At 38.3% G+C, this 19,631-nt stretch overlaps 1 protein-coding gene across 1 annotated transcript in view; it reads right to left on the reverse strand.

Annotated features, from left to right (window-relative positions):
- The window catches only part of morn4 (MORN repeat containing 4), a 79,602-nt gene that overhangs the window by 17,489 nt on the left and 42,482 nt on the right, over nt 1-19,631 (reverse strand). The window contains exons 3-4 of the mRNA XM_028795697.2: nt 10,593-10,707; nt 170-279 (exon numbers count right to left, since the gene is read on the reverse strand). Of these exons, the coding sequence (XP_028651530.1) occupies nt 170-279; nt 10,593-10,707 (225 nt within the window). The remainder of the gene's footprint in view (nt 1-169; nt 280-10,592; nt 10,708-19,631) is intronic.

The raw sequence follows: 19,631 nt of genomic DNA on the forward strand, positions 1-19,631 counted from the left end.
GTTTATTTTTAATGAATGCTGACTTTAATGCAACACATGCTATACAGAAAATCGGAACTCATTTGCCAATTACTTAGGAAAGCTGCACAAATGCAACAAATGAAGTGTGTAAAACAGGATGGGATTAAAAATAAAAAGCCAAAAGAGAGTTCAGTCTATAAATAATTACCGTATCCTTCAACTCGTCCACTTTTGAACTCCCCTTCATACTTCATTCCATCAAAACGAGTAAACACTCCAACACCTTGAAATTTGCCTTGGGAAAATTCTCCTTCATATCTGAAAAATAACAATTTGTCCAATTTCATATAAACATCCGTACAAGATGACTGAATTTCTTTGTTAAACTGTCTTAAGCTATACTCCAGTGTTTTCAATTATTCAGGTGTGTGATTTGTATTATTTACACACATAGGAATAAAAAAGAAATCCATCGCTAGCTTATAGAGACTAGGAGTAATTTAATAATTCATTATTATACTACTAGATGATGTTTCTTTCCCTTGCACAGCTTCCACCTCAATTTTCTCACAGGTTTAAAAAAATGTCACATTTGGCATGATTTTTTAATAATCTTCCTCATTCCCCAACACTAAAAAATGTTTACTTTAAAAACAATATGAGCATGTCACTTATTCATACACCTTCATCCACCCATTTTCTGGACCCGGTTTCTAGAATTTCAAGTTGCATTAAGCTGTAGCCTACAAGTGAAGCCTTGAGTGTAAGACAAGAATCAATCCGGGACAAATCCATACTCATTCATATTACAGATGCCAACTACTCTAACATGCATACACTACTTTAGAGATGAGAGAGAAAACCAGAGAAAGTAATCTGGACATAAAACAAACGACACAACTCTCTTTTCTGTTACACTGTCCTTACAATGAAGTAAATTAAAATGGACTTTCATTAAACCATTTACTTTCTAAAGCTCACAAACATCTTGGAATCTTACCTTTCTTCAGCTAAACACAAGTATGTTCTCAAGTGGTTTGTAATCATCTTTGTTTTTACAATCTTAGAAGAGTGCCTTGTAATATTTCTAAGAAAATACGTCTAAATGATTGTCTGTCTGCCATTTTATATGAGCTAGCAAAGAGCACTACCTGAAGAACAACAGCCAGGATTACATATTGTTTAAGAAGCAGAAATGCAGAAAGCATCATCTTACTCTTAAATACATTTTTTTTTTTTTTAATAAAAAGTAAGCTTAAACACAGGAACATTTAAAAAAAAATACGGGGTGCCAGTGTGTAACCTCTACCATCTCTCCCTTAATGTCAGCCAAACCATGAACGTGGTCATAAACCTCAAGAAGCACTCCCATCTACATTGGGGGGATGCTATTGGCGAGGGGGAGCAGGTTTAAATTTCCTAAGAGTCATCAGTACAAGACATCTCAACTATTGTCATGGAGGCTCACCAATGGTTTTACTTTTTCAGATGTCTGAGGAAAGCTGAGAAGTCTCCATCTGTGCTCACCAACTTCACAGGCCATTTAACATCCTGGAATGTCATCTTCTCAGCCAAGAACCACAAAGCATTGCAGAAGTGGGGACGTCAAGTATTACTGGAAAGTTCGACTCCATTCTATTTACGACATTCATACCTCATACTGCCTCGGGTCAGGTAAGGCTAATAGTATTTTTAGAAAAATAGTGCATAGACACTTTCTCCCTCCTTTCTGCTCGCCAATGGTACCGGACTGGTTGATTCCAGGACAGTTTATATCTGATTTCTGAATAAGTGGACCTAAGGTGTTACACTGTATATGGTATGTCGTGTGGTATTTTGTTTATTGATTATTTTTTGTATTATACTACTGTCACTGGTCTTCAGGAAAAATGTCCATTGTGCTGCATACACGGAGCATAAACATGACTTTGAACATACCATTTAAGGGTTTCCATCAAAGCAGGCCGTCACCTTATAAACTCTGAATTCATATCAGGCCTGCATATTTTTCATTTCTCCTAGTATCTGTGTTATAAATTTATAATGATCGCTACACAATCCTGATATGGGAGATTAAAATAACTCAGTTTTCTAATGTACAACATCACAAAATCAAATCTGAAGTGGGCACTGGTGTACTTGTACGTTTAGTAGCATTGGTGTTGTGGCGATACTGTCAAAATGATAACTGATATACAAAACAATGTATGTGCATTTTGAACAGTGTGAACTTAAGAGTAGAAATGTTTTAAAAATAATGTGCAATTTAAAATGCAATGTTGGTCTGATCTCTTGAGGAAAAGAAATTGCACTAATTATTATCATAATAAGCAAGCACCTGCCCCTGCCAACAAACTGAAAACACTCATATCTGAGATACTGATGGGTGTATGCATAATTACTGGCAACAAACTGAGAAAAAAGAAAATGCTAATTTATTTAAGTGTATTTTTTTCAAAACATCTAATTCTATCTGCTTTTTAAAACGCTTCATTCAGTCTTCTACAAGTTAAAAAAATGTTTTTAATTCGGCAGCAAAATACATAATGACCATGTATTTTTTTTTTTTTGGCCATGAACTTGGGATTTCTTAAAGATAAATGATAATGTTGGAACATATTGGCACTTTTTTATGAAAGAATGTTTTACAATTACCTGACCCAAACTATTAAGCCTCAATGTATACATTATACATTATGATAACGTCACAATAAAGTTTATACAGGTAAATGAATAGTTGCAGCTGAAAGTGATGTTGTTGTTCCTAACATTTGCAATATTGGAATAATGTCAGGATGGTATGATAGAGCGGCACGGTGGCGCAGTGGGTAGCGCTGCTGCCTCGCAGTTGGGAGACCTGGGGACCTGGGTTTGCTTCCCGGGTCCTCCCTGCGTGGAGTTTGCATGTTCTCCCCACGTCTGCGTGGGTTTCCTCCAGGCACTCCAGTTTCCTCCCACAGTCCAAAGACATGCAGGTTAGGTAGATTGGCGATTCTAAATTGGCCCGAGAGTGTGCTTGGTGTGTGGGTGTGTTTGTGTGTGTCCTGCTGTGGGTTGGCACCCTGCCCAGGATTGGTTCCTGCCTTGTGCCCTGTGTTGGCTGGGATTGGCTCCAGCAGACCCCCGTGACCCTGTGTTCGGATTCAGCGGGTTGGAAAATGGATGGATGGATGGATGGAATGATATGATATGATATGATAGATAGATACTTTATTAATCCCAAGGGGAAATTCACATACAAATTCACATGAATGTTCAACAATTCAATCCTGTAAGTGTTAGATGGCTGTTGGCAGCAGGACAGCTGCATTCGATAACAGAACACCCAACAGCTGTCAACTATCCAACCAAGTCAGTGTCACACAGAGAGTCACTGCCTGTGCCTGCTGCACTGGGCCACCGGCAGGAGTCTATTCATTCAGAGGGCGCACTCAGTCTTTACTTATATCATCTAGTCTGAGCACTGCACCACCATATTATCCTCCGGCTAGAAAATATGCAAACGCAAATGTAAAATCGCTACATTCGACTCCCTTTGCCTGAATGTGGTATTCACAGTGGCAGTGTTTTATTAGCAAAAGTATCTAAGTGGATAGCAACACCTGATATATACTGTAAATAAAGGGCTTACTCAAACACAAAAATGAAATGATTGTGGCAAATGAAAAAAAAAAACAAAAAACAACTACTATCGGTAGCATTCTCTTGGCTTGCCCTCATATGCACTGTATTTCATATTTAAAGCTGAATGGGTGTTTGTCTGGTATGCATATCCACACTGTTGCACATATCTATTCCAGACTTTTCACATACTCCTCATTTGTACAGGAGAATACCATTGGCTATTTTTTTTTTAATACTTGGTTGGTGCCCCCAACCTTGCCATTGCTGAATTACTATACATAGAATTAATGTAAATGATGAAAAACACAAGTTCGGATGGAGTGCCACGGGCAACTCCATTTAGTACTGAAGGTACTGGGGAAAAAAAGAAAGAGGTTTCTGTTAAAGACAACATAGTACAGGTCTGGGACGACACATATGTTTTGCTCCTGGGCTTGGTCACGACTGATGGTTTATTTCCAGCGAGGGTTTAGGTAATAATGAGAGATTGCCAGGAAGAAGCAGGAGCAGAGAAAGTTGAAGCTGACGCATGACTTCAATGCATCTTTATTTTATTTTAGATTCTTCTTGTCTGGGGATCAAAGTGAAAACAGTTATACTGAGATACAATACCCAAAACCTCCCATGTTTAAGGACCCCATACTCACAACATGTGACAACAGATACACATTTATGATAATGATAGTTTGCACTGACTGCCATTTCAGTTTAGAGGAGCTCTAGTAGGGGTCTTCTTTTAATTGTCACATCCCACTCTTCTGTGTGCACAATATTATGTGTCTCAACAGTGTTACAGCAGGATTGTGTCAGCATGTCGTCTTCTTCTTTCGGCTACTCCCATTTGGGGTTGCCACAGCGGATCATCTTCTTCCACATCTTTCTGTCCTCTACATCTTGTTCTGTTACACCCATCACCTGCATGTCCTCTCTCACCATCTCCATAAACCTTCTCTTAGGCCTTCCTCTTTTCCTCTTCCCTGGCAGCTCTATCCTTAGCATCCTTCCCCCAATATACCCAGCATCTCTCCTCTGCACAAGTCCAAACCAACGCAATCTCGCCTCTCTGACTTTGTCTCCCAACCGTCCAACTTGAGCTGACCCTCTAATATACTTACTCAATGTCCTTTACACATAAAATCATCATCTTGGAACTGCAGGCACTATATTAAAAAGCAGGGTACAATCGGCTTTTGTTTAGACAGACTGCGATGATCTATAAATGTACTCTTTGCGACTGTTTTATACAGAATAATACCATTGTATGTTATTTAAATGTATGCATACTTTATTTTTTTTTTCAAAGTGTATAATCTTAGTTTAGAAGATCAGACCATTGAAAACCCAACAGAAAGCAGAACTGGAGACAGCAAGAGATTGCACAGATAAAGCAACCAGGATCAAATCATTTAGGCAGGACTGTCTATTACCAGAATAACTAGCCAATCATCTGTGACGTCAGAAAGACAGAGAGATACTCCGTTTCCAGCTGAGAAACGCCATTCACTTGGACATCCATGCATCACCCTGACTGCTGAAGTGAAACAAGCAAATGGGATAACACCCTCTTTAGATACTGATGTTTCCTTTTCTGCCAATCTTTAGTAAACCTTCTATATTTTATATTATATATCTTTCTGCCACAATTAATTTATTCTAACAAAGTAAATGCAGGGCACCAGGGATCTGTTTGTCACATCAATGTACATTCTTATACACATTGAGACGTCATTTAGCTGGTTTAGCTGCATTTCCCTGCTTGATCAATGGTATTGTCATTTACCAGTTTTTCAAACTTGTTGTGTACAGATGGGTCAGAGTTGCTGTAAATATACAGATATTCTCCTGTCAAACTCATCAAGTTTTCTTTTATAAACCCCAGTGTTTGTGTGTAAAGCTAAGTGTGCGCATTTCAAGTCTCTTTTTATGCATATGCAAATTTTATAAGTGAACAGGCTGTAGGAGACATCCCAGCCTAGGACAGCACAGGGAGAGTTACGCATCAGTGAATAGTAAGTGACTTTAACCAAGGAGCACCAGCCTCCATGTGGCTAGGTACAGTATATCAGCCTTAAGGTCTAAGTTCTATCCAGGAACACCGATGTGTTTTTCACTCCGAAGCTAGTGAGACTCTATGCAAAGTATTGAGGAGTGGTAGGCTAAGCAAACAATTATTTAATATATGATTAATCAACAAACTTATTGATTAAGCAATCTAATTACTAATTTTGTCTAAATAATTCAAGTAGGTATATGAATGTGTGCTACATTTAAATAGAGAATATGAAAATGTCAGGATAAAAAAAAAAAACGCAACTAAAATATCTCAGAAGACAACACTGTTAACAATAAAATATTTAAGTCAGAAAAGCCTAAAAGTAAAAAATATTTTTTGACTAATAATGGACTTATTAACATAGCTTAATATCAGCAGTTCAACTTCAAACAAGAGCCAAGAATTAGGCTTTTGGGTTCTTTCAGACCTTAGTGTTACAATAGTTCCACTCCATTACTCGTTACATATTGTTGGTTTTTTTTTTTTTAATCTATCTAAACTGGGATATATTTTATTCATAGACTTCATGAATATAGATGCTAGGCATACTTGGCCTAAAGCAGTCTAATAATGTTTGTAATGAATGAAAGATACCAATTGAAATCATCCTGCAGGAGATGGGCAACTTGTATCGCTTGAAGAGAAGACCGAAGTAAAACCACTATCGTATACTTTTGCAGCTGCAAAGCATTACATTTTAAGTTAAACTGTTTAGAAATAGTTAATTTTTGCACTGCAGACTTTGCGCTTTGTTCTGAAGGGGCAGTGTCCGCACAAGTAATTTTTAAAAAATATATTTTCCAATTCCATTTTCCATTTCCAAGCAAACATTTATAAAAATGGTGAACAGTGCTGACAATAAACGCATAAACCTGTTAATTTTAAATTCTTCATGTTTGTTGGCAATTTTTCACTTTTTCAAAAGCAAAATACTGAATATCTTAATCAGTGCATTACCACATAAGTGTAAATTAATTATCCATGAAAAATTTTGTGCATGAGGTTCAGTGCAACACACCAAGGAGCTCATTCAGAACAGCTCTTCTATTAAAAGAAAACAACTTTCTTTCAGAAACAGGAAGCGAAGTGAAGAAGTGGAAGTAAACCTTACACCACAGAACACTTCGTGATGGTGTTCAGTATAACTTGCACGAGTCAGGTGGGCCAGTCATCAGCCTGTTGACACAGACTTGAAGAAAGAATGTGGAAAGAGCTCAGAACCATTATACTTAAGGTGTGCTTATTTACATACCTTTTTCATGTTAAAACCATGATTTTGCTGAGCTATACAGTCTGTGCATGTGGTATTCTAAACTGCTATAGAAATCGTGTTTCTTTTCTAAAAAAAAAAAAAAAAAGCCAACTTCCAGCAGCAGCCCACCTGCACAAATAAGGTGGTGTGTCACTGTGCCACAAACTACATCAATCATGCAAGATAAAAAAAATAAATACATATTACAGAGTCAGCCTGATTACTTATTGAATGTGATTTATTTACAATTTAATGATTATTCAAAAAAAAAAAAAAACACCTAAAAATAACTTTTTAAAGCTGACCTATGGTTTTATACGATGTTATTGCTGACCAATTTTGATAACCACTGATAAGTAGTTTTCTTTCAGATCCAGGAGATGACAGTTAAAGAGTTACAAGATACCAACACTGGCTTAAACAGCTGGTAAAGGGTAAAAATGCAACTCAGCCCAAAATAAGGCTAGCAAGTGTATTTACCAGGCTAGCCGGTCACATATAGTTACCCTATAAACTAAAAAAATCATTCTACTTAAGTGTGCTCATGAGGAATGGTGAGTAACTGAAAAGTGCATTTAGCAGACAATCTGTTCCGTCCAAAGACACTAACTTTTGTCTGAACATTGGTCGTTTGCTTGAATTCCTCAAGTTAATTAGCTTCACAACAGTAAAAGAACAACAGCTAGGTCACTGCAAGTGGGTTTCTTACATCACTTTTCTTTCATGGCTTTGTTCCGGAAGTGGTATTCAGCATTAGTCAACCATCCAATTCCTATACCCCAACATCAGTCTGTTTCTAGATGTCATTTTAACCAAATGTGTCGTTAAGTGAGTTTCTGTCTTCCACTAACAGCCCAAACATGCAAACTTCTCTCAGGCAGCAAGCAGGACAGAAATAAAACCTTGGTGTCTAGAGCTGTGAGGCATCAGCGCTAACCACTGGACCATTGTGCAACTTGGCATATGCCAATAGTACATTCTATCAGAAAAAAAAAATATCCAGTTTCCACAATCTATTGAATATTATTTGGTGAATCACTTAAGAGTTGTGCACCAGTCAGGTACAATTTGATGATTTCATTTAATAAAATCCAAACTCAACCTCCTGCATCATGGCTAGGCTTAATCAAGTCTTTAATGCTTTTACATTCTTATGTCAGGCACCCTTCTATTTTAACTGCATTTTACTTTTAAAAGTTTTTATAATGCAACACTGTTCTAATTGGGCTGTGATTTACTCATGATTCCCTTAATTATTGCATTTTGCACTGTTTTAGACTTGTTGCAGCAAGTTGAATTAATTGAAGTGGTACAAAATCACGCAAATAATTAAGTGGCAAACTAAAAACATATTCCTAGAGTGCCACATGACACATTTATAGAACCATCTGTTCATACTACTAATAACTTTAACATATATGGCTTCAAATGTTAGACTGAACAATTTGTTGTATCATTTAAGGGAGTAACATTAAATGGCTGGAAAAAATGTCCAGATTTACTGCCTCTAAAATCATTGAAAGAAACAGTGCCGAAGTTATTTTCGGTCATGCACTGCCTGATAGCACCTTCATAGTCTCAAAGTGAGCTCCCTTTGAAAAGGGTGACTGAGGTGATGCTCTTTAATGCAGCTATAAACTGCAAAGGGCTCTCCCAAGCAGCTCTAAACTCAACAAAATGCCCAGACATCAGGTAAAGTTCAGACAAATTGGGTTTATTGAGGTCAGGTAGGATCACACTAATGGAGGGTAAATAAAAAGGAAAAAGACACTTTGAATACCTGTAAACTAGATTCACTCTGGCTTATCTGAGTCTTCCTGATCCTAGCTTACCCATTAATTCTTCCTTTGTCTTTGATCTCCTTGTCCTGTGCTCCAGCCCAATCCAACAGAGCCTGCCCTCCATCCCGGACTCCAATCTTGCATGGCTGTGCAAACAGGGGTTATTTTAAAGGATGCCCCACAAGCACATCTAGGGTCATGCCCATTTGGCCACAAAGTGATTTCTGGTCATCCTTCGTCCCTCAGGTGGCATGCAGCGGTCTGTCTCTTTTAAAGACGGCTGCATTGTGAATTAGCCAAAAGGACGAACTGCTGGCTTTTCACATTTCTCCAGCATCTTTTATGTTTATCCTTTCGTCCGGGCAGTGGTCTGTCACAACCCCAGGATGGAAAAAAACCCTGCTGTGCATTCCTAGGTCCTGCTGTTATTAACATAGTTCAGGCCATTTTTTTTTTTTTTTTTTTTTTTTTTTTTTTTTTTTTTTAAGTGCGAACCCAGTTGAGCAGATGAAAAATGTTTTATTAACTTCCCAATCTTAAAGGGGAATCCAAAAAACAGAATGCTAATGGCAGCCAAAACAGGCAAACACAACCAAAACGTTAAACAGAAAGGCAGACAAAAGGTTAAAATTGCTAAGTGTAATATTACTACATCTTATCTTGCACAATATTATAGCCTAGCTCTTTTGTTTATTTTTTATTTTTAAGAGCTGGGAAAACTACTCACAAAAAAGGGTCAAAAAGTGAGCTAATAACCAAAACCCATTTAAGTTTATTGTCATGTTAAATTCTTATTTTCATGTCTCCTTAGAATAGTGACAGCAATGCAATACAAAACACAAAAATACATCAGTATAAACAGAATGCAACTTATACAGTATATATCATTAAATATAACATGATATGCAAAACTACATACTGTAATTGTTACTAGAACTATTTAACTACTAACCTTACAACCTGTGGATTGGAAACTTTCCCTGAATCTGTTGCTGCCAAGTGTGCACAGTCCTGTATCATTTGCCAAAATGGACAAGAAAAGCAACTTTGCAGGATGACAGAGGTCTTTAATAGTACTCTTTGCTTTTCAAAGGCAGCTAGGTGACAGTAACATTCTGTGCTGCCTTCACCACCCTCCACAGTGCTTTATGTTCTATAGCCAAGCAGGATATTATACAGTGAGGAATACTTGCTTTCCATAGCTATTTTAGGAAATAGAGGCACTGGTGAGCTTTTTGAGAATAGTCAAAATGTATTTTGCACCCTCCAGGAAATTCCTCGCTTTCTTCATGGTATCCCCTCCATGAGATTGTGGCCTGCCATTAACAGGATTGTTGTCAGCAGGTAAGCCCTCTTTTCTATCAAGTCACGTCAGTTCATGGAATAGTTATGTATTTTTTCTACATTTTTCTTAAGCAATTCTTTTAATTAATAATGGATTCTATATGTTAATGCACTCATTCATTTTTTTAACTTCTAATATCAGCTCTTGGGAAGCTGGAATGCACCTTGTTATTACTGTGCATTTTGCATTTACCAGAAATGGATGGAATGAAAAGATGGAAAGAAAAAAAGATTAATAAAAGAGCATTTTTATTGCTGTAACAGTCCAGAAAAATAAATTTAAAATGACAGTATTATTTGTTAGCTTTATAACTTTAGTACTAAAATAAGTTATCAACAAAAATTTTAAATATGGACATCCCTGTTAAGTATGGTCTAATACCTGGCTTTGATACGCTTAAATTACATTCATTTATTAAATAATTTATAAAAGCATACATGGTTGGCAAAATTTCCATGGATTCACTTTGTGTAGTTTGTAAGTTCTAACCTGATCTGCGAAGAACAGCTCTGGGTACTTAGATGCTTAAAATATTTCTAGCTCTAAAAAAATGATAACCGTTTGTTTTGTACTGACCTTGAGCCATCTGAAAATGTTAATACCCCACGACCATTAAACAGTCCATTTTCAAACTGTCCAGCATAGGTAGTGCCATCAGAAAATTTTAAATGACCGACTCCATGCCTTCGGCCTATGGAGAGGAAAAAGGAAAAAAATAAATAAAACAAAAAACAGAAAAACAATACAGGGTGCTGTAAAGCCCATGGGTTCTATGTGGACTATCAGTTTTATATGCCTATACACAGTTACAAACGTTTTTCATAACCATTGGGTAGGGCAAATTAGCCGAAATATGCATCTCTCAATCTGTGCAATCTTCTATAATACATTATTGTGGCAGTTCGTTTGTCTGTCCAGGATTTTAAATCACCTGTAGCTCGCAAACCGTTTCACCTATCGACTTGAAATTTGGTACACATATACTACGTGGCATCCACTATCCACGTTCGGGGTGATGATTTTATTACTCTTTTTATTTTTATTTTATTTTATTGTAGAATCAAGTCTCGGCAGCGCGCAGCAGGGTGGCCGTGTGCCGCATGCATACGGGCACCATTCTCATTCCCTACCACCTTCGCTAATCATTCTTGAGGCAGATTGAAGACTTAAGTGCCAGATTAAGTGAAAGATTAAAGAAAACATACTAAGTAATTGAAACACAAAAAATAACAATCCGTGTTAACGGGAAAAGATGCCGACGAAAGAAGAGAAGCAGCAGGCCGCTAGGGTGGAGTGAAGAAGAGCTGCTCAGGAAGCAGCAAGCACATTAACCTCTGAGCAAACGAATGCTAAACGTACAGAGAAAGAGGATGAAAACTAGGAATGCTCAAGTCAAGTGGATTCACTGCACGTTATCGTGCAGTGCGCCGTTACTGGTAAATAAATAATAACCTGCTTTTTAGCGTGGAGATTTAAATAAAAGATCCATGAACCAAACTAGGTTTGACACACAATTTCTACAGTGATCACAATTGTATAAAGTAACTAAAGCGATAAAAACATGTATTTTATAACTACTGATGCAGATGAGGCATGCAGCCTAACTACCAAAATCCAGTGTTTGGTATTGGTTCTTTGCTAATTAATATCCAATTATATATGATATATATTAATATTCAACTATGTCACTGAAAAGCAGTAAGTATTGAAATAAGTTTACTATACTTTTATTTTCCATCAGAAGACCTATTCTTATCAACTTAAGACTAATTTATTAAACTAATCATGTCATTTCTCATGCTGTTAATAAGATTGTTGTTTTTCACATTTGTCAATAGGCAAATTATTTTAATGTTATGTTCTTTGAATTGTATTTCATCCTAGTAAAGAAAAAGAGCAAAAAATTTGGTTCACTTCAATGTTGACTAATGTGAAGGGACTGTAACATATGCACGAGTATGTTAAATCCTTTTATAAATGTAAATTTTATATACTGCCATTCAGAGTACACTATCACCAGTTACTTTTCATAGCATATAAGGATACATTTCAGAGTAACTGTGTTAAATCTAGAAACACAATATGAAACACATAAGTAGATGTACAAAAAATATAATTAAGGCTAAGGATAGGCAAATTAATCCAAAACACAAGAGATATGTACAATTAATAAGAATAATTAATTGGGAGGGAAAAAAGTAATATGGAAAAAAAACTTTTTCAATAGTACAAAGCAAATGAGTTGAAGACATTTTTCTAAAAAAACTGAAAAGTGTTAATAAAGGTTAACTACAGTATGTAGTATAGGCTTAATTGAAAAATACTTTAAAAAATGAAAAGAATATAACATCACAAACAAAAATATGCATTTTTGAACAATCTGATTCACCGTTTTGATGTTTTCATCCATCTGAAACGAGCGTGGGCAACCTGGGCGTTGAACGTTTCCACATTTTCTTGTCCTTCCTTGAAACATTTGTGCCACTCAAAAACTTGTGTGAGACAAACTGTTCTCACCATACGCTGTTTTTATCATTACATAAGTTTCTGTGGCTGTTTGGTTCAATTTAGCGAGAAATTTGATGTTGATTAGCAGTTTGATTTTTTTCACCCGATATTATCGGGCAACTCCTGTAGCAATTGTCGTGCAAATACTGACTGGGCTATTCACAGGATACACCTAGCCAGTCGGTGGTTTGAGAGGGCATGTAGGAGGGGATACAGTTCTATAATTCACGTCAGGCCGGTTTTCCTGGAAAGCCCCAAGCCCAGTCCTGTTAATTTTGTATCTCACCTCATATTCTGCTCCTTCACACTTGATACCAGCATGTTCTAGGTCTTCTTGGAACATTCTATATCAGGACTTTAATGGCCTTCCTCTTTTCCTCTTGCTGAATGGTGAAATACATCTCACTGCAGTCTTTAGCTTGTCCTAGCATGGCAGGCCTGCCACTGGAAGTCCGCATTCCGTTACTGTATCTTGCTGCCTCAGTGAGGCTGATTTGCAAGATTTCTTTATTTGCTTTCTGGCTACAGTAGGAATTAAGCTGCACTGTGAATGTAGCCCTTTTCTGACTGAGCTGCAGTCAGGTTCCAGGCTTTCATGATCTAATGACTCCCCTGCAATCAAAAATAACTTATTTCTTGTAATAACAGTACAGTATTCATGAAAAGGAAAAACAAAAAGGACAATAGTAATTCCACAAATTAAACAGAACAAATCAGGAAATATTCCAATTAGACCGCAATTATTAATCATAAAAATAACAGCAGTTTAAAAACCCTAAAAAAAAAAAAAAAAACCCTAAATACCATGAACCTTGGAGGGATACTGACAAATCAGAGTCAATTTCCTTAATTTAACACTCTGTACATTTAACACTCCCCCCCCCCCCCAGTTTGTCTCTTGAAAAACACTAAATGGAGGTTTTACAGCATCTCAAACCTGCTCGTCTCTACACTTCAGTCAGACATTAAACATTTTTTATTAAATTAAACCCATGTATGTTATGTGCATGGCCAATTTATTGCTGTTGAGAGAAAACATTTTGAGACCCCAGTGTTATTTTGCCAGCTCCCTCTTCTACTAATGATTTAAACGTAGGTGTTTTTGTTAGCTTGGCAATGATTTGTTGTGTCAATTGCTTGCTTTAAGAACCGCTTAGATATATATTTTTTTTCCATGATGTATCTCTTTGTTGTCTCCTACCTAACGTATACAGATAAAGTATTATTTTGCTCATCTGTCTGTTGCCTGTAATGTCACGCAACATATTAGTTTCTCACTGTTTTTTAGCTTAAAAATGTAGAAAATATTTACCCTAGGTTCTTGTCTATAAGCCGGACTCATGTATAAGCCGGAGACCAAAAATCATACGAATTTTTAAAATAAAATCGTATCATAGATAAGCCGGACTCATGGATAAGCCGAACGTACTATAACCTATAACTAATAGAAGGGAGGGAGGTCAGTGGTCTCACTCGCGCCCATTTAATTTCTTTAAGGGGGGAGAGAGTGTGAGATATTGGCGTCTCTCTCACTCCCCGCATGGCGCGGTTGGAGCGGCCGGAGCGCGTTCTTTCTGCTCTGGGCGTCGCCGAGTCAACACGCGCGCGTAGCGGTCATTTAAATTGTGATTTTATATGTAAGCATATTTAAATATATATCGCGGATTTTTTGCTGGTTCGCGGATTTCTGCGGACAATGGGTCTTTTAATTTCTGGTACATGCTTCCTCAGTTGGTTTGCCCAGTTGATTTCATACAAGGGACGCTATTGGCAGATGGCTGAGAAGCTAGATTGCTTACTTTTCTCTCACTCTTGCGCTGACTATCTGTGATCCTGACGTATGGGGGTGTGAGCAGGGGGGCTGTTCACACACCTAGACGATACGGACGCTCGTCTAAAAATGCTGAAAGATTATCTTCACGTTGCTATCTTTTGTAAAGCTGATTCCTGAAAAGATATGCTGCACGGTGCTTCGCATACTTAAAAGCTCGAAGGGCACGTATTGATTTTTGACTGAAAAACAAACTCTGTCTCTCTCTCTCTCTCTTCCTGCTCCTGACGGAGGGGGTGTGAGCTGCCGCCTTCAACAGCTTTGTGCCGCGGTGCTTCGCATACTTAAAAGCAAACAGCCCTATTGATTTCATCTCTGTCTTGTCATGGAGCACAGTTTAAACTTTTGAAAAAGAGACAAATGTTTGTTTGCAGTGTTTGAATAACGTTCCTGTCTCTCTACAACCTCCTGTGGTTCTGCACAAATCTGTGACCCAAGCATGACAATATAAAAATAACCATATAAACATATGGTTTCTACTTCGCGGATTTTCTTATTTCGCGGGTGGCTCTGGAATGCAACCCCCGCGATGGAGGAGGGATTACTGTATAAGCCGGATTTATGTATAAGCCGATATTCTATTTTTTCATTTTCACAACTTTTTTCCTTAGATAAGCCGCAGCTTATAGACAAGAACTTAGGGTACTTTGATTTTGAAAACTTAAATATATTTTTATGATTTTGTGGAGGTGAGATTAGGGGCCCTTTGGGCCTAGAAACCACCCCCAACACCCCTATCCTCCATGTAAATTGTGGGGGCTTCAGCTAGGCCAGAGTTTACCATGTTTAAGTATCTTGGCAGGACACAGTAGCCTGCACACCTAAAATCCAGATTAGAAAACCAGGAAATTAATTAACAAAAGGGGCAAGGATAAAATTTGTAGTTAAAGAGCAGGCAGAGGATACCAGAAAAGCAAAACAAATCACAAGGTCAAAATCCAAACCCAGGAACAAAGTCAGAAAATGTTTCCTAACAACCTAACATTAACTTGGAATTCGTAGTCCATTAACTATTCTAATGTTGTATTTCAACCAGGGTTCTCCCACTGGCTGTTGTTCAAATCCTTGTCTTATGTCCTTTTTGTTCATTTTTGAGTCATTTATTGACGTTACTGTTACTTGCATTAATTGTTTTATTCCTGATGCATGTGTTATGCTTCTTGTGTATTTGGCGTGGTTTTCAAAAGGCAGGGCCACCTGCCCATCACCACAAGGAACTGCCCACACCCCTGTAAAGTCAAAGGAAACCCACAGTTCCTTGATGTTCATATCAAATACTCTTGGGAGCTGATGACTGTTTATTGTGATTATTTGCATGGTTTGGCTCACTGGATTTGTTGACCTTTTTGCTCTGTTCTTGACGATTCTTTAGAGTTCATATGGGGACTTTGTTTGCCCTGGATTACTTTTGCTTTTTCAGGCAGTTCCTTTTTGCCTTTTCTGCTCCTCAGAGCTTCTTGTTACTACAGAACACTTCTTTGAATTAAAAAATGTATTTATAAAGATTCTGTGTTTGCCCTTGTTATTAGCCGGGTCTAGTTGGCAATTTTGGGATATTTTTGGGATCTTATGCTTGTGAACTCTCAAGATTCACAACATCTAGAAATTTTATTATTATTTGTTTAAAATTTTTCGACAAAATTAGGGCATTGGAAGTTTCATAAAATCTTGCATGAAAGTTGGCTGCCTCTATGACAGGACCACACAAAATAGCGGTATTCATGAGCAAAACAAACATCCAAATGAAAACACATTAACATTAAGAAATAAAAAAGCAACATATGCCAAACTTGCTCAAATGACTCAGATAAACAAAAAGTGCACATATAGAAGAAAATATTAAAAATCATAACATTATGTTGATCCCAACATTTTCAAAATCCATGCTGAAATATTCCCAAGTCTATAAGATCTATACTTTTGTAGTTTAAGTAAAGAAAAAATTTATTGGAACCATGACAGTATGAATCAACTATAAACACACAACAACATACAGTGCATCCGGAAAGTATTCACAGCGCATCACTTTTTCCACATTTTGTTATGTTACAGCTAGGGTTGCACCGATACCGAAATGGGTATCTGGTATCGGCCTCGATACCACATTTTCTAAAGTACTCGTACTCGTTAAAAGTCCCCCGATACCGGGGACCGATACCACGGTCTGAGAAATGTCTATGTTTGAGCGGCGTGTAAGGGGTTAATCACAGGCGCCGAGTGCCCGCCCCCAGGCCCCGGCTGCAGCTCAGAGCGGGGAGAAGGCAAGGTGAGGCGAGACATGTCAGCCGTGTGGAACTATTTCAAAGTGAATGAAGACGACAAAACAAAGGCGGACTGCAAATTGTGCTCAGCGAAATTGTCCAGAGGAGGCTCAAAAGGTAGCACATTTAACACATTTAATCAAGCACCTAAAATCCCAACACGACAACGAGTACAAAGAGTTTACCCACGCTTCTAAACCAACACAACCCACGCTGCAGCAAACTCTTGCAAGACGAGAGAAAATGTCCAGAGACAATCCACGTGCTGTGAAAATAACACAGGCAATTATTGAGTACACTGCATTGAGTGACCAGCCACTCTCGGAGGTAGAAAATGTGGGATTCCTGCGTCTCCTCCATGTTCTGGAGCCCAGATATGATATCCCAAGCCGCCGCTACATGACTGACACGGAGCTGCCTAAACTACACGACTCCGTGAAAAAACATATCCACAGCCTACTGCAAGCCTCCTCTGCGTTTAGTTTCACCACGGATATTTGGACAAGCAGTGTTAGCCCCGTGTCGCTAATTAGCCTAACCTCCCAGTGGATAGACGAGAGTTTCTTGGTTTTTTTTTATTAAATTATATGACTAAAGCTGTTACCTGTAAATTTAAATCATGTTTTTATTAAGTACTCGGTATCGGCAAGTACTCGGTATCGGCGAGTACTGAAATGCAAGTACTCGTACTCGTTTTCCAAAAAAGTGGTATCGGTGCATCCCTAGTTACAGCCTTATTCCAAAATGGATTAAATTCATTTTTTTCCTCAGAATTCTACACACAACACCCCATAATGACAACGTGAAAAAAGTTTACTTGAGGTCTTTGCAAATTTATTAAAAATAAAAAAAACTGAGAAATCACTTGTACGTAAGTATTCACAGCCTTTGCTGTGAAGCTCGAAATTGAGCTCAGGTGCATCCTGTTTCCCCTGATCATCCTTGAGATGTTTCTGCAGCTTAATTGGAATCCACCTGTGGTAAATTCAGTTGACTGGACATGATTTGGAAAGGCACACACCTGTCTATATAAGGTCCCACAGTTGACAGTTCATGTCAGAGCACAAACCAAGCATGAAGTCAAAGGAATTGTCTGTAGACCTCCAAGACAGGATTGTCTCGAGGCACATATCTGGGGAAGGTTACAGAAAAATTTCTGCTGCTTTGAAGGTCCCAATGAGCACAGTGGCCTCCATCATCCGTAAGTGGGAGAAGTTCGAAACCACCAGGACTCTTCCTAGAGCTGGCCGGCCATCTAAACTGAGCGATCGGGGGAGAAGGGCCTTAGTTAGGGAGGTGACCAAGAACCCGATGGTCACTCTGGCAGAGTTCCAGAGGTCCTCTGTGGAGAAAGGAGAATCTTCCAGAAGGACAACCATCTCTGCAGCAATCCACCAATCAGGCCTGTATGGTAGAGTGGCCAGACGGAAGCCACTCCTTAGTAAAAGGCACATGGCAGCCCGCCTGGAGTTTGCCAAAAGGCACCTGAAGAACTCTCAGACAATGAGAAAGAAAATTCTCTGGTCTGATGAGACAAAGATTGAACTCTTTGGTGTGAATGCCAGGCGTCACGTTTGGAGGAAACCAGGCACCATCCCTACAGTGAAGCATTGTGGTGGCAGCATCATGCTGTGGGGATGTTTTTCAGCGGCAGGAACTGGGAGACTAGTCAGGATAAAGGGAAAGATGACTGCAGCAATGTACAGAGACATCCTGGATGAAAACCTGCTCCAGAACACTCTTGACCTCAGACTGGGGTGACAGTTCATCTTTCAGCAGGACAACGACCCTAAGCACACAGCCAAGATATCAAAGGAGTGGCTTCAGGACAACTCTGTGAATGTCCTTGAGTGGCCCAGCCAGAGCTCAGACTTGAATCTGATTGAACATCTCTGGAGAGATCTTAAAATGGCTGTGCACCGACGCTTCCCATCCAACCTGATGGAGCTTGAGAGGTGCTGCAAAGAGGAATGGGCGAAACTGGCCAAGGATAGGTGTGCCAAGCTTGTGGCATCAAATTCCAAAAGATTTGAGGCTGTAATTGCTGCCAAAGGTGCAAGTATTGAGCAAAGGCTGTGAATACTTATGTGCATGTGATTTCTCAGTTTTTTTTATTTTTAATAAATTTGCAAAAACCTCAAGTAAACTTTTTTCACGTTGTCATTATGGGGTGTTGTGTGTAGAATTCTGAGGAAAAAAATGAATTTAATCCATTTTGGAATAAGGCTGTAACATAACAAAAGGTGGAAAAAGTGATGTGTGGTGAATACTTTCCGGATGCACTTTACATGCAGTAGTTTCACACCCATTTGCTTGCCTCCTATCACACCTTTTTACCTGCATTATTTTCTCTCTACTTTCTTTGTCAACACTTCTTCCTAGCAAGCCACTGACCCCTTCCCTTCAAAATCTAAACTCATGTGCTCCAGACAGGAATGGCCATTTACACTGCATCCTGAATTGAATTTTGGATCAATAATATCCACAGTCACAAACTCAGATTCAATTCAGTTTTTAGGAGAAGATGTTTACAACAGGCTGCTAATTGGGCCTCTACTAGAAATAAATTAACCCTACCCACCAATGACAAAAAATATTTTTATGTTTTCAATAATAAAATTTCATTGACACTTTGTGGAAAAAAGAACACCAGTAAATCTTTGAGTTTAACGGGAAAATTGTTGCTGCATAATAAGGAAAACTACAGAGTAAAATCTTGGTGATTGGTGAGAGAAGACGACAAGAATAAAGATAAAATGCGCTGGTGCAAAGTGCAGATAAGCCCTTGTGTGTAGAACAGGGCATGTAGGGTACACAGAAACCAAATGATTCTTGGTGTTTAACATCAAGGAAATCTAGAAGAAATGGATATCTAGAATTATCTGATGTGGAAAAAGGTAGAGGGGAGCTTGTTTGAGCAAACAAGGACCATTGATTTTGATCTTCACTCTGCGACTTCATTTCTGATCTGTTTACCGGAATACATTTTGGGACTTTCTAGATAAAGGCATTTTG

Source organism: Erpetoichthys calabaricus, chromosome 2 (assembly GCF_900747795.2).
Source record: "Erpetoichthys calabaricus chromosome 2, fErpCal1.3, whole genome shotgun sequence".
In the NCBI taxonomy this organism is placed as follows: domain Eukaryota; kingdom Metazoa; phylum Chordata; class Cladistia; order Polypteriformes; family Polypteridae; genus Erpetoichthys; species Erpetoichthys calabaricus.